This window comes from Pinus tabuliformis, chromosome 2_1 (assembly GCF_031772625.1).
Source record: "Pinus tabuliformis cultivar Carrire ecotype Pingquan chromosome 2_1, CPIR1, whole genome shotgun sequence".
NCBI classification, from domain to species: domain Eukaryota; kingdom Viridiplantae; phylum Streptophyta; class Pinopsida; order Pinales; family Pinaceae; genus Pinus; species Pinus tabuliformis.
Window position 1 is genome coordinate 983,892,594 of NC_142299.1, and position 15,967 is coordinate 983,908,560.

The following is a 15,967-nucleotide window of genomic DNA, read 5'->3' on the forward strand; positions in this document are numbered from 1 at the left end:
AAGCTACTATATTTATTGCTGCAGTGTTATTAGTTTCTCCCAGTGCAAACACGCAATGGAGGAGGTCTTATGTATGTTTCACTAAACAGTTCACATTAAAACAGTCTGTGAGTATTTTGACAACTGCTGGAAATAGCTTTCTAATATGCTTTAGTGCAGTTGACCACAGGCTTTACTTCATGGACATCTGACAAAGACAGAAGCATTTCTGCTGCAAACTACATGCCAAAGTACAATGAGAAACCAGATGGAGAATGAGAGTACAATATGGTACAAAATCTACCCGTGGATATGCAAAGAGAATGAATAAACGAGATTAATAATGCGGAATGAAACCTAGTACCGAAGTAGTGAAGGACGATATCACATCAACTTAGGGATTTGCACCCTAAAACCGACTATTTTAGAATAATGCCTTATAAACCACCACTATCTCAGAATTGCCATGCATGTCGGATTATTCATAACACAGGCCCACAATAAGAAAAAGAACATTAATGTAAAAAACAAAACCAACATATAGACATGCCACTGCATTAAGATAGCATTGTAAACTTTACAAGACAAGCCAAAAATGACTCACAAGGCATGACAGTGAAACAGCCCAACAATGTTAGGGCGGGAGTAAGAGAGAACATTATTACATCATACCATTACAATAAAAATAGCAATGTTAGGGCGGGAGTGAGAGAGGACATTATTACATCATACCATTGCAATAAAAATAAAAATAGCATTGTAAACATTAGAAGACAAGCCAAAGATGACCCACAAAGGACATTATTACATCATACCATTACAATAAAAATAGCATTGTAAACATTAGAAGACAAGCCAAAAATGACCCACAAAGCATGACAGTGAAACAGCCAAGGCTGAAGGAAATTACATGACAGTGAAAAAGCCAACAATGTTAGTGCGGGAATGAAGGAGATTACATCAACCTAAAGACTTGCACCCCAAAGACACCTTTAGGATCGGAGAGAAAGTAGTCACTAGGCATAGAAGTTTGAAATTTATAATTCTCAATGAGTCAAGCTGTCAGTTTTCCCTTCAATTCATAAATCCCATTCTCAATGAGTCCAGGTGTGAGTTTTCCTTCAATTCATAAATCCCCTGCTTCTTTAAATGCCATTGAGTCTCATCAGCAAGAAATCACTGTACCTGTCCTTTTGATTCAAGATGTACGCAGGTGTGTTTATTGAAGACAAGTGGTAAACAGGTATAGGGCCATTTTACAAACACAAATCAAACGAGCTTCCAATCAGACTTATTTATTTGGTGCAAATTTTCTGTTAACTTTTTTTAGAGAGTTGAAATTGATCATTTTAATCACACCTAGATCCATTTTAATCGTAAATCTATCAAACACACTACGTAGATCCATCTTAATCGCGGATCTATCAAGCAGCAAAAGTGATAAAATCTCTTAAAAATAATAAAATCTCTCACAAATAAAATCTCTCAAAGGTGCAGCACCTCCTTTTGAATGGAAAAGGCAAGGAGCAGATATGTCAAACTAAATTGAGTTCAAAGCAAACTGACTTCAAGGAGTTGAATGAGAATGTACTTCAATGCAAGTATGAAAATAGCATGGCATTTCAAGTGTTTCTTTATTTTATTTTATAAAAAGGGACTGGGAGAACCTTTTTTAAACTATGGTAGAAGATCTTAATCACAAAGATAAATCAAACAATCTTCCCATCAACTTTATTCAACTTTATTCGTTTAGTGGCTTTGTTTTTAATCGTTACCATTTACAAGACCAAATATGTCAAAATAAATATAGTGGCTTTTTTTTAATCGTCACCATTTACAAGACCAAATATGTCAAATTAAATAGAGTTCAAATAGTTGAATGAGAATAAATCAAAAGCTCCTGAAAAAACATAGCATGGCATTTTAAAATTTCATTTTATTTTACCTTTTAATAAGAAGGGATCGGAGGAGAATAAACCTTTTTTCACATACATACTTTGGTGGAAGCTGAATCAGAACTCCTGGAACGTGGAATGCATCTGATTCGGGGGCTCTCAAGTAAAGCCCGTACAAGAATGGGGTGGCAATCGAACATGGGCTCCACATAGTAGATTTACTAGCACTAGTAGATGGTACAGTAGAGACATTCCCACAGCAGACAACAGTATAGTTGTTTCTAGGTTTCTTGCAGTAGGTCATGCCACCAATGTACCGCTAGACAGACAGCCAGCCGAGACTGGCTAGAGCTTCTTACTCTTATGATACATTATGAGGACAGAGGACACAGACCTCGCATGACAGCGGCTCCTTAAAGGCACTTTGCTAAATTTGTTTCTACTTGATTTGTTTTATTCTGCTTCAACTACTTTGTTTGATTTAATTTGAAATATAGGCTGTTAAAAGGAGAAAACTTAAAATGGACTTGAAGAGGAGAGGATGGTGGAATTAATTTGAAAATGTTAAATGATAAGAAAATATGATTGTTATTTCATACATAAGCAGGAAAGCATATTCATCCAGCAACTAATCAACCACCCACCATTCTGTTAGAATCAGACATGGCCCTAACAGAACAGAACACATGGACAACCAATCAACCAGTGAAATTAGTGAGTAAAGGGAAAGAAGAATCCTCCAAAATGAGCAATGTGCTATGGGGCAGTCTGTACCGCGATCTCTTTGGCAACGTCAGCAAGAACAGAGCACTGGACCGTGACAACACTCTTACGTTCTTTCCGACCTAACAGCGATTGCTCGACTGGCGATCCCAGAACATTTTTCTGCAATGAATGGAAAACCCTCGAGGCAGCTCTTCTGGACTGGCCCGAAGTTCCCATACAACATCTGCCATTGCCAAATTCGACCCCGGGACGAACTTGCGATCCCGTTCTCGGCAGCATCGCCATTGCCATCTCTGTTTCGACTCAATTCCAGTCACCCTACAGAAAAATCCCCAAATTCTCAGAATATGCAGCAGCGAGACTGAATCTCAGGGGTGCTTTTAAGTCAATGAAGTGGACGGCACGCACAGTAGAAAATATGTTGTGTGATGGGATAGCTACATCGGCCCTCCCGAAACCCACGAGAAAATGGCGGGGGTGCCACGTCCCGTGGGGATTTGCCACATGTGTGGACCCGTTTCGCTGTACATGTCCAGTGACGTCAGCAGATCTCGTTGGGTTGCATGGATGGACGAGCTCTCAAGTTGTAACTTGGCAGGAAGGACCGCTGCTGGGTATTCAACGTGGCGAGTAGGTAAAAGGGCATGTGAAAAGTTAGTGCGGCCGCTGTAGGCCAAGTGTCCCACAATTCTGGGTTCAGAAAATTTTGGAAGGCACAGAATATTAGCAATGATGTGATGCGAGTGAAAGATCCTTGCACATTCCGAAGCTTGTTCGATCGCCACGTGTAGGTTCATTATTTGGACGAATATCGATCGACCGCCATGTGTAGGTTATAATAGTTAGAAGACCCTTGTCCAACCGCCACCTTTAGGTTAAATATTTGAATTAAAAAATAATAAAACCATGCAGGGAGCACTCCCACTAAGGACAAAATGGGTGATGAATGATATCAAGGCAAAAATTTCAAATAATAATATTTATTTATGTTTAAGTTTGGGAGAATATTTGGTAAATTATAAAGGTGAGTGGGAAAAATATTGGATAAATTATTTTATTTTTTATTTTTTATTTTTTTAATTTTTTTTGGGTGGAAATGATTATACGAGAAAAATAGTTTTGGAATCTACATTAATAATGTTAGATGTCTTTTTTTTTATCTATACGTGTCGGGTAATGTTTATTGAAACGAATGCCAATAACCAACATCTCTTTCGCATAAATGAGTGTGGTCTATGGGAGAAGGCAAAGATTTCATGTCGCATACCTTCTTTGTATCCTTAGTTTCCCCTGCAATAATGGTTGGCGTATACATGGTGTTTTTGGCTCTATCAATTGTGGGTGGGAGTGATGCATGCTCTGAGCTCATTAATGGCTCACTGCAACAGGAGAGCGATGTTTTCCTTAACAAGTGTGCCAACATTAACACTTGTCATTTCTATGTCCTACTCTGGCAAGTAAATGGTATGCCTACCCCACAATATTTCCCTTTGTCATATCCTTATAAATGTCTCGGATCAGCCATAGGGTGGCAAGGGTAAGATGTAATCCAGGGTGGTGGAGGAAAATTTTATTCCCTTTGTCGGTTATTTTTCTATGTCATGCAATACATTGTGTGTTGGTTGTGTTGGAATCCAACTAGTGGGAAGCTAAGGTATCGCCACCCTACTAAGGGAATTTGGACTTTCAACCATTACACCACTACAAGGATTCACATTTTCGTAAAAGGTCAATGTTTTTTATCTTATTTTTGTATAACACAACCTCGGGGCCTATCTTTGAGTTGGTTATTGTTCTTCCATCCTCGACGCTCCAAGGCTCTGATTTTCCAGGTATCTCATTCAATTGCCCTGTTTTGGTCTGTGGGGTATGGTATCGTGGGAATTTTTCCATCTGGTTTTAGCAAGGTCTACTACGTATGTGCTTTAATAGGACAATTGGGAGATTCCTAGCTTGTTGGCTTTTGTTTTGGTCTAAGTTTATGTCTTGGGGTAAACTTTCATCCATAATTTATAAATCTCTACAACTCTCAAATAGAGAGGTCTCGTATTTTGTGAGAGGTATCCAAGAAAACCATGTTGTATCTTGTCACTTCCATAAAGTCAATGAGCCTTTGATTTCGCTAAGGTTGCAAGTGTTTTCGTACAACTATTGCTCGGGTCGTGTTTCTTTTACATATAATCGTTTTCTAACCAAGATTGCAAGGGTTTATAGTCTACATTCCATTGTCTACGCAAACCAATTGTTGGGTTTTGGGGACGATATAATATTGTTTGGGTCAAGGTCTCATAACATAGGGTGTTGTCCAATTTCTCCTCCTACGAGTCAAGTCCTAGGACTTGGAGTCAGTCAGTTTAGTGTCATTACTATGCTTCTTTGTAACTATGTCACCCCGACAGAGAATGGCAAGTCGACCGAGGGGTGCCAAAAATTCTAGTTCTCATCAAAGATGCTTATTTGGTTGGAATTTGGTTGCAACTTTGTTTGGCTCGATCCCTTTGGAGATTAAAAAAGAGATTCAACATCTAGAATCGAGGGAGTTTGGCAATAAGACTTACTTCTCTGGTTTAGAGGTGGGCATTCACGATCTCAAGTGGATTCTCGATCCTGGGAAATCCAGAAGGAGGAGATTGCATTTCCTACACTCCATTGCAATATATCAATAGTTGGACACTCTCTTTTGTTTGGTGCTCTAAGACAAACAGGTAAAAAATTACAAGATTTTTGCAGGCCAAGAGGATATAAAACACCTCCTCAAGAAAGTTCGCTTCTTCTTGGATGATATACTCACACATTTGCAAAGGGTGGAAAAACATGTTGTTTCAAACTTTGATTCTAACTCCGAGGACAATACTGAACCTCTTGTTGTTATCAATGCTCAACCAATCCATACTTCTCCACCATCCAATACATCTCCCCTCTCTTGTCATTATCTCAGATTGAATGGTCACGCTACTTCACAAACAATCACAATGTTGGCATCAAAGACTTTTTTGGCACCTTTTCTATAGTATGAAATGATCTTCAACAAATACGATGTTATGGGTGTATCTCTCAGGCGAATGGATGGCGCCAATGCTCTTCATTTTGGTTTTTCTTTTTTAGACCTTCAAGATGATTCTCAACGCAACAAAGGGACAACCAAGGCTCAATCTTGACATATTTTTTGTTACCAATATTGTAAATATTCTAGATTGGGAGCATGTTTTCCTTAACTTTGTATTAGCGAAAGTAAGAACAATAGTCATTGTGACCATTTCTAATCATGGAATTTGAAAGCCTTGATGTTTTTTTAGGAAGGTCTAGTTTTACAAGCTTATACTCCCATATTAGTCCTTTTTTACAATCATGATATCAATGTAAAATCTTTTTATTAATAGAAAAATTTTGTATTGACTTACCAAAAAAAATTGTTCTTTTATACAATGTTTGGGGTGGAGGAAAATATTAGGTGAATTAGTAAGGTGGGGTTGAGATAAATCTCTCTCAAACCCACCTTAATAATTCACCCAATAAGATTTCTCTCAACTCCACCTTAATAATTTACCCAATATCTCTCACCTAATAATAATAAAAGATAACTATGTTTTACCTAATACTTTTGTATAATTTATCCATTTTTTATTCCCAATCCACTTTCATAACTTATCTAATCCACTTACTCCCTTAGGAAAAAAAAATGTATTGACTCCACTTTAATAATTTACTTAATATGATTTCTCTCGACCCCACCTTAATAATTTACCCAATATGATTTCTCTAGACCCCACTTAATAATTTACCCAATATCTCTCACATAATAATAATCGAAGAAAAATATGTTCATTTCTCTCACCTAATAATAATAGATGATAAATATGTTTTACCTAATATTTATGTATAATTTATCCAATTTTAATTCCCAACCCACTTTAATAACTTATCTCAACTCCACCTTAATAATTTACCCAATATGATTTTTCTCAACCCCACTTTAATAAACTACCCAATATGATTTCTCTCAACCCCATTTTAATAATCTACCCAATATGATTTCTCTAGACCCCACTTTAATAATCTACCCAATATGATGTCTCTGGACCCCATCTTAATAATTTACCCAATATCTCTGTTAATTTCTCTCATCTAATAATAATAGAAGATAAATGTGTTTTACTTAATATTTTTGTATAATTTATCCAATATTTCTTCTCAACCCACTTTAATAATTTATCTAATCCACTCCATTAGGAAAAAAATATTATTATAATAATAATAATAATAATATCTACTTTTTCATTTATGTGTTACTTAGAGGTTAAATATATTTTGCCCAATATTTCCACACCATCTTCACCTCCATCCTCATCCTCATTCTCATGTATAAAATTCCACTCGTTAGTTAATCATCATCATATTTACATTATCATGTATAAAAGTCCACTTGTTAGTTAATCCTCATCATATTTACTTACATATTTGTAAAAAAAAATCATCATATTTATTTTAAATTTATATGTTTATCAAAGAAAAAATATGTTTTGCCCAATATTTCCTCCTTTTTTGACTTTCAAAAAAAATATAATAAAGTAATAATATTTACTTTTGAATTTATATGTTAGTTAAAGGATAAATATGGTATGTCCAAAAAATTCTCCTAGCTTCACTTTTATATATGATAATTCACATACTAGTTAAATGATAATAATAATAATAATAATAATATCTACTTTTAAGTGTATGTGTTAGTTAAAGGATAAATATGTTTTGCCTAATATTTATTCCCTTCACTATCCTCATGTATGAGAGGATGAGGGTGGAGGGAAATATTGAACAAAACATATTTATTGAGGTGGGGTAAGGCGAAATATTGGGGAAAACATATTTACTAATGGTAGGGATGGGTGGAAATATAGGGCAAACATAATCACTGAGAGAGAGGATGGGTAGAAATATTGGGTTCTTGCAGATAAATGTATGGAACTTACACCATCCTAAATCCATCTTAATTCTGGATCTACCAAGCATCGAGAGGGATCAAATCTCTTCTTAGTCTAAAAATGGTTTGCACCTCAAGAGATTTGATCCCTCTCGACGCTTGGTAGATCTGGAACTAAGATGGATCTATGCCGGTTTAATTAGTAATAATTGATAATTGATTTTTATTTTATTTTTATGTAATTTAATGCAGTCAAAATGTTTTGATTAATAATTATAATTTTTGTTTTTATTTTTATTGTTATTTAATTTGACCAAGTCAAAATGTTTACATAACATAACATCACATAACACAACCTTACAACTTCTCTTCCATATTGGGTTGGAGAGCGCCTCTCGACGCAACAAAATGTACCTTTTTAGATTAATAATATCTATATTTGGTGACATCTCTCAAACATATTATTATAAATAGTAATAATTTATCTTTTCCATGAGGTGTAGATCAATGGTTGGGTGTAATTTAGTTCCCGCCAAAATCTCTGGGTTCAAATCTCACAGGAAGGAGTTGAGGATGGAAGCCACTTTGGGAAAATTAAACTATTCCAAAGGGAAATCTTCCTGGGACCAAGAAATGATGGAGAGGGATTCTTTAATATTTTGGCAAAAGATGGTCCAAAGTTTATCAATAGACATGGATTGGTCCTTGAATATCCTGCGATTCCTTTCCTTCCAGATGTTCCACATCAGGAGTCCAGGAATAAGCTTCCATAGAGTGTTTAGGAGTTTGCTTTGATAAGGTGACTGGTTCCAATTGCGAACTGTAGCTTTGATGTCCCCATGAATTCTGCCTTCTTTTTGGTAGTGAAAGCTAACTTTTTCCCATAGCTTGCGCCCAATGTGACAGGTTTGCATAAGATGTATGGCAGATTCCTCTTCTTGCTTGCAGTTGGGACACATGGAGGGGCCATGAAAGTCTCTTTTCCTGAGGTTATCCCAAGTGAGAATTTTGTTTTGACATAGGAGCCAGAGAAAGGTGGAGACCTTCGGCCAATTGGAAGGATCCCAGACTTTGCCCCATAGTACATCTTTGACTATGCGTTCCTTGATGATTATGTTGTAAGCTTCCTTTGTGGTAAAAGTGCCTTTTTCTTCATATCCCCACCTAAGAATATCCATTCCTTCCGAAAAAAGTATTTGCCTTTTCCGTAATTCTGAAAAGAGAGAGTTTTGTACCTGTTCAGTGCCGTGCCTTAGAATCTGATCCGTGTCAACCCATCTTCTATAGCCCTGTGTGGAAGATGGCTTCCAAAATTGACTAACCTTGTCTAACTCATGCAGATCCTGCTCCGGTAAGTGAAGGTGAGAGAGTGAGTCCTTAAGCTTTGGTAGCTGCTGCCATGAGTCCTCCCAGAATCTAGCTGTGTTTCCATTCTTGATTTACCAAAAACTGTGTTGTTGAATTAGGTTCTTGTGTTGTTTGGCCGAATTCCATATCACTGATCCCATGCCTACTTCTGACATTCGTATTCGTTCTTCAATTGGGCAGTTGCTTGCATATTTAGCAGTCCATAGTAAATCCCAGGGAGTGATAGGGGCAGAGAGCCATCTCCACCAAATTTTGGCTCCCATGACTTCGTTACTATGCGACGTGTCCCTTAGACCAATGCCCCCAGCCTTCTTCGGAAGACAGACTTTATCCCATTTGACAAGAGACCATTTACGAGTGGGTCCAGAGCTGCCCCATAAGAAGTTGGGCTGGAGCTTCTTGATTGCCTTGAGAACCCATTTGGGAGCAGCCAAGATAGAAAAGAGGTAAAGCGGCATGGAATGAAGAACATATTTAATGAGAACTAGTCTGCTGGCCATATTAAGAGCCCTGTGAGTCCAAAGAAAGAGACGAGCCTCTAGCTTTTCTAAGAGGATTTTCCAAGAGAAGTGCTTAAGAGCCGAGGTAGTTAAAGGCGCTCCTAGATATTTGGATGGAAGAATGGTAATGGTGAAGCCAAGAATACGCGCTATGGAATTTTGGGTAATTGCAGGAGTGTTGAAGAAGAAAATTTGAGACTTGACTTTATTAACATTGGCTCCAGAGGCTTCGGAAAAGTCTGACAGTAGAGCTTTGAGTTGATGGGCTTCCTGAACAGATGGATGGCCGAATAGCATGTTGTCATCAACAAATTGCTGATGAGAAAACGTGGGGGAGTTGAGAAAGGATAAGCCTTTGAGAAGCTGAGAATGCAGGGCTGATTTGATGCTCCGACCCAGTCCTTCTGCCATAATGACAAAAAGGAAGGGAGACAGGGGATCTCCCTACCTAATACCCCTGGAGGGACGAAAGGTGGGCGAAGGTATGCCATTGATGAGCACCGAAAAGAAAGAAGAAGATAACAAGCTCATAATCCACCTTACCCAAGGGGGAGCAAAGCCAAAAGTTGTTAGAATTTTCTGAATGTAAATCCAACTTAAGCTATCAAATGCCTTGGATAAGTCAATTTTGAGCAGCATACCTGGTTTCTTGGATTGCTTCAGTGAATGGATTATTTCATGAGTTAAAATAATTCCATCCGTTATCTGCCGACCTTCTACATAGCCAGATTGCTCAGGCGAGATGATGAGAGGAAGCAGTAATTTCAGTCTGGAGGCAATAATTTTGGATACAATTTTATAAATAATATTGCATAGAGCGATAGGTCTATACTTATCAGGTGTGTTGGGCTCCGTTTCCTTGGGAATCAACGCAATGAAGGTGGCATTCAACCCAGGGAACATCCATCTTAATGTACGTGATTCCTCCACCACCTGCCAAGCCTCCAGTTTGATCAGGTCCCAAACGCTGTGAAAAAGGTTTGAAGTAAATCCATTCGGACCCGGCGCTTTGCCAGCTTTCAATTGATGCACTGCATTTTCAACTTCTTGAAGGTCTATGGGTCGGAGAAGGAGTTGATTATGCTCCTCTGTGATTAGTTTGGGAATGTTCCTCAGAATTTTGTCAATAGCAAGCATTCTGTCTATGTTTGCTTCTTGATGTGCTTGCTTGAAATAATTGAGGAATTCACTTTCAATACCTTCATGAGTTTCAATCCTTGCTCCCTGCTCATTTTGAATGTGGGATATGTTGTTATTCATTATGCGTTGAACGGTGGTTCTGTGAAAAAACTTTGTATTTTTTTCGTCGTCCTTCAACCACTTTATTCTTGATTTCTGTCGCCATAAAGTTTCCTCCTGTTTTTCTCTTGCTAAGATTTGCGCTTCAAGAATTTGTTCCTGTTTTGTTAGGTCCTCAGATCGTCCTTCATTTATGATCTTCTGCTGCAAAGTCTTCATGTCTTGATTGAGGGTATTCTGAGCTTGAAAGATGTTACCAAAAGAAGTTCGGTTCCAGTGTTTTATTTTGCCTTTGAGGTACTTGAGCTTCTGTTGGAATTGAGACATCCTGGAGCCATTAGAAGGGGAAAAAATGCTCCATGTTGAGTTGACTAACTTATTGAATTTCGGATGAGACATCCAGAAGGCTTCAAAACGAAATGGCCGCCGAATGTTGTGACCTGGGCGGTTCCACTGAAGGGCTATAGGCCAGTGATCGGAACCCGATATCGGCAGGATAGAAGCTGCAAATTCCCCACCCAAGTGAATTACATTATCTGATAATAGGAATCTGTCAAGGCGCGAAGCAATCTGATGCGGTCCTTCTCTTTTGTTATTCCAAGTGAACAAACCATTGTTGGATGGGATATCAATTAGCCAGTTATTCTGAATGAAGTCTTTTAAGTGATTCCCATCTTTGTTGCCTCTGTTTCTCCCTCCTTTTTTTTCTTCCAGCCTTGCAATCATAGTGAAGTCGCCTCCAGAAATCCATAGAGGGTGCACCCGATTTGTGTTGAGTCCGATAGGGTGTCTAGGATTTCAACTTTGTGCATAGTTTCCCGAGGGAAATACACATTAGTCATATGACCATAAATGTTAGTGCCTTTTATGTGAAATATTGCTTGGATGAAGTTCTTGTTTGCATGTATATTACTGAGCTCGATAGAGCGCGCATCCCATAAAATTGCAAGGCCGCCAGATGCCCCTTGAGCATCTACTGTTGTAACCATCTCACCTGGCCAGGCTTTTGCTGCAATTTTTTCCAAAAATGTTGAGTTGCATTTTGTTTCTTGCAAGAAAAGGATTTGCAGTTTTTCCTGCATGATCATGTTTTTGAGTAGTCTACCTTTCCTAGGGCTATTGAGCCCTCTAATGTTCCATGAGATCAACTTCATTGGGAAGGGTTGGGGCTGATGTTGAAGTACTTAGTTAGCTTAGAGTATCTGCTAGACTCTACTAACACTTCTCCTATTCTGATAGTTCTTTGGAGAGTGGTTTTCCTCCCCCGCTTTTTGTTGTCTTTGGTAATAAACTTTCCATCCCAAGAACTTCCAATCTGGACCCCAAGAGAGTGATTCTTTTGTGCTCGCGTTAGGACCTCCACTAGGTTGTCTACTTGCCGATCTGGGATTTTATCAAAATTCTTTGTTTTGCATGCCTGCTCTAGGCCTAAGATATCAAGTTCACCAATGTCTATGTTCTCAGGATCTTCCTCCATGAATTGGGATTCTTGGAAGTCTTCAGTTGTTTCATCTGCTGTCTTTGAGCTGGGTGCTGTATTATCAACTTCCATTCCTTGAAAATTCCAGGCTGGGATTTTGATCTGGGTATGGGGGAGCGATTTGCTAATCTAGCTCTCCTCTGGGTGCGGTAAGACCTCTTTTTGTTTTTGTTTAGTGGTTTCCTTCTCAGTCGTAGGGTGATTTTCAAGCTCATGATCATTACTTGCCAGAGCAGCAAAGCTATTGCTAGTTGAAGGTTTGGAGGAACTAGCTGGATGCATCCTGGTATTGGCTACCGATTTCTTATGGTTTCTTCTACGGTTAACCACTTTGGTAAACCCATCAGGAGCAGGTTTGTCTGGGGACTTTTGGGATGGGGGTTTTCTATTTAGAGGACAGTCCCTGAATAGATGGCCCAGATCATGACATTTCCTACATCGAAACGGTACATGCTCATAATCTATCAACTGAACCCATTCAATATCATCATGGAATAAACTTACCGCATCTGGCAGGGCTTGCTTGAGGTTCATGTAGACACAGATTCAGGCATATGATGTGTATCTGCAAAGTTTTGTTTCCTCTGCCACTTTGATGAATTCTCCCAGAGCATTTCCGATTTCTTGCAAGGAGTTTTCCTTCGAATATTCCCATGGAAGAGAGTAAAGCCTTATCCAAACAGGAGCCCAACTGAGATCTTCCTTGTCAGGATTGAAACGTTCTACCCATCCTCTGAGATACAGGCCCACGGCGTTGAAGAAGTATGGCCCTCCATCCAGAACCCTATTTCGATCCTCCAAGCAGTTAAATATGGCCGTGAAAAAACCTTTTGGCCCTAGTTGCAGAGTAATGTGACCCTTTGGGTTCCATTTGGAGGTTATCCAGCCTCTCAGTGCTTTCTCAGTCGACCACAGTCCGATGAACTTGCCTATTAACGCATGATCCCTCATGAACTGTATTCTGGCATTGATTCGATGGCTTGGAAATTCTACTTTTGGCCTTTGAGTGGCGACTGGCTTGCATGTGGATGAGCTCACCTTGGGCTGATCCTGCTGATCTTGATCTTTGTCCCAATGTACACTATTATCCTTATTACTCTCATTCTGCATCTCTGCATTGTCGTTATCTTCAGCTAGTTGCTTTTTGCCGTCGTCCTTTGGGGGAGGCGCGTCGCCCTCCCCCTGAGGGGGACTCATTATTCCTACGAATGTCTGCAGAAAATGTAAGGCCGCAGATCGACCAAAGTCTGTCAAAGCTGACCTCGGTCAGGAGGAGTCTGCCATAGCAGGGTTTACAGAAACCCTAGAAAGATTGATACCGCGCTCCTCATCCGCTCTCCGTTTCAACTTCATGATATCAACATAAATTAGTTAACATAGACTTTCAAAAATATAAATTAGTTAACATAGATCTTCAAATAGTTTATTTAAATCTCTTGTTGAAATATTTTTTAAAAGTATAAGATTTAAACATTTGATTCACACATTTTTTTTACTTCTAATTAATTCAAAGCATATTCATTTTTTAATTATAGCTCACATTAGTTTTCTATTTAGAACAAAATTTTTAATTTTATTTTAAAGGGGAAGAGACAGATGGACAAAATTGTAGAATGAGCCTCTAGGCTCAAAGATATTTGATCCCTCTTGGTAGATCCAAAGTTAATATGGATCTAGGTTGGTTTGATTCCCCCTTTTAAATATGCTATATTCCACATGAATACCACGGGTTTTGAATTCCATGGGTCTATGATTATTATTATTATTATTATTATAAAGAGTTATTTTTATTTTTATTTTTCTATTTTAATTTGACCTAGTTAAAATGTTTACTTTACATTACATTAATATTTAAATTTAATTTAAAATTTAATTTTACTTTTATTTTTATTTATTTTTATGTAATTTGACTTAAACAAAATGTTAAACATTACATTACAAGGCATCTCCCATACAATAAATAAGTTGAGTAGAATATATTTTAGTGAAAAGTTTAACTAATAAATAGAAATATTTTATTTATTTATTTGTATAAATCAACCTAGATCTATCTTATTTTTGGATCTATCAAGTGTCAAGCGGGATAGAATCTCTCAGGATGCAAACTTTTTTTTGAAGTGACAAAAAATTTGAACCTTGAGAGATTTGATCCTTTCCACAATAGTTTTAGAGTTAAAATAGATCTAAACTAATTTATATATATAGAAGATATGAAATAATAAAAAAAAATTCTAAATTTAATAAGTAAAACACTTATACATTAAAAAAAATAAAAAGTAATTCAAATGTGAAAAAAACAAAATTTCAAAATAACTATGTGATAACGATCATGTAGCAAATATTAAAAATACATTATATTTCAACTTATTATCAATTAGAAATTTAATATGTAAAAAATTAATAATCAATTTAGTAAATTTTATAAAAAATATTTTATATTATCATCTATTTTTCTTTTTCTTTATGCACATCCCTCTAAGAATTAGATTAAAGCAATGTGGCTACATTAATACAAGTCTCTTAAAAATAATGCAAGCATCCACATACTTTAAAATTTAAATCCACCCATCACAATCAATTAATTAATTAAAAATAATAAGAGTATCAAAATACTTCAAAATATAAATCCATTTATCACAATTAATTAAATGGAAAAATTTAATTAAAAATTTTCATTTAATTAAAGTTGCTGTAACTTATAGATGTTATAGATATCACTATATGACATTGTACACAAATTTATGATTCTTATTAAAAAATAAAAAATTAAATATGGATAATATATAAAAAATTATAATAATAATTTAATTTTAGATTGACTATTAAGTATGAGTATACGAGACTCTTTTGTTTCTTTTAAGTATGAGTATATGAGACTCTTTTGTTTATAAAACAAGAGGACTTAATTTGTTTGTAAAACAAAAAACTTAATTTTAAACATTGTATATTTTACTTTTTCTTTTCTTAAAATATATATAAACTATTGTCTTTGGATTTGAACCTATAATTTCTTAAAAAAAACAAAACTATGAGAATATATCTATATCTATATATATAAAATGAATTGAATTGTCCGCACCGATACGCAGTTCACGGATCGAGGTTTCAAGCATTCTAATTTACATGACTTTCTTTCAAAGTCCGTTCAATCCCGGTCATTATTTTTTTAAATTGCCTCCATGTTTTCCGTCCTCGCAGTTTGTTTTGACATGGCTAACTCAGACTTCAAAGAAAATATTCTAAATAAATTGTCGTCAGTCCAATCATTTAAATTATTAAAGTTTAAAGTTTAGTTCAATTTTCGATAAAATAATAATAATTCTATTCTGTAATTTCAAATATGATTTTTTGGTGGATTGTATATATATTATAATAATAAAAATTTCATAATCATTGAGTCAATCTTTGAATGAATTCCAAAATGTTATAAATAACAATATAACATTTTGAGAAAGTCACAAAATCAAATTGTGGATGTTATATATATGAGAGTATATTTATATTTTAAGCATAAGTATATTTATTCTATATGTTATTAAAAAAAAAAATTTAATAGATTTTAAGATATTTTTAGAAAGTTGATAATTTATCAAAATACCATAAAAGTAATGAAAAAATTATGTTAGTATTATAATTTTTTTAGGAACATGATAATTTAGCATGACATTTATTGTTTACAATTTAAAATAAGATGTTTATGATTTGAGTTTCTCAAGATCTATGGTAACACAAAACTAAATGAAAGTACTCATCAAGAGCCCATTTATTATTCAACAACCCATTTATTATTCAACGTGACTCTCAAACCACCGACATGAAAGAGTGGGTTGTTAAAGCAGTCCCTAATACATAAATTTGATGA

General features: G+C 36.3%; 1 protein-coding gene across 1 annotated transcript in view; it reads right to left on the reverse strand.

The window, feature by feature from the left end:
- Positions 1–3,033, reverse strand: part of LOC149203928 (glucose-1-phosphate adenylyltransferase large subunit 1-like) — a 70,799-nt gene extending 67,766 nt beyond the window's left edge. The window contains exon 1 of the mRNA XM_089403618.1: positions 2,649–3,033. Within this exon, the coding sequence (XP_089259744.1) occupies positions 2,649–2,891 (243 nt within the window). The 5' untranslated portion in view covers positions 2,892–3,033. The remainder of the gene's footprint in view (positions 1–2,648) is intronic.
- Between the last annotated feature and the right edge of the window lie 12,934 nt (positions 3,034–15,967).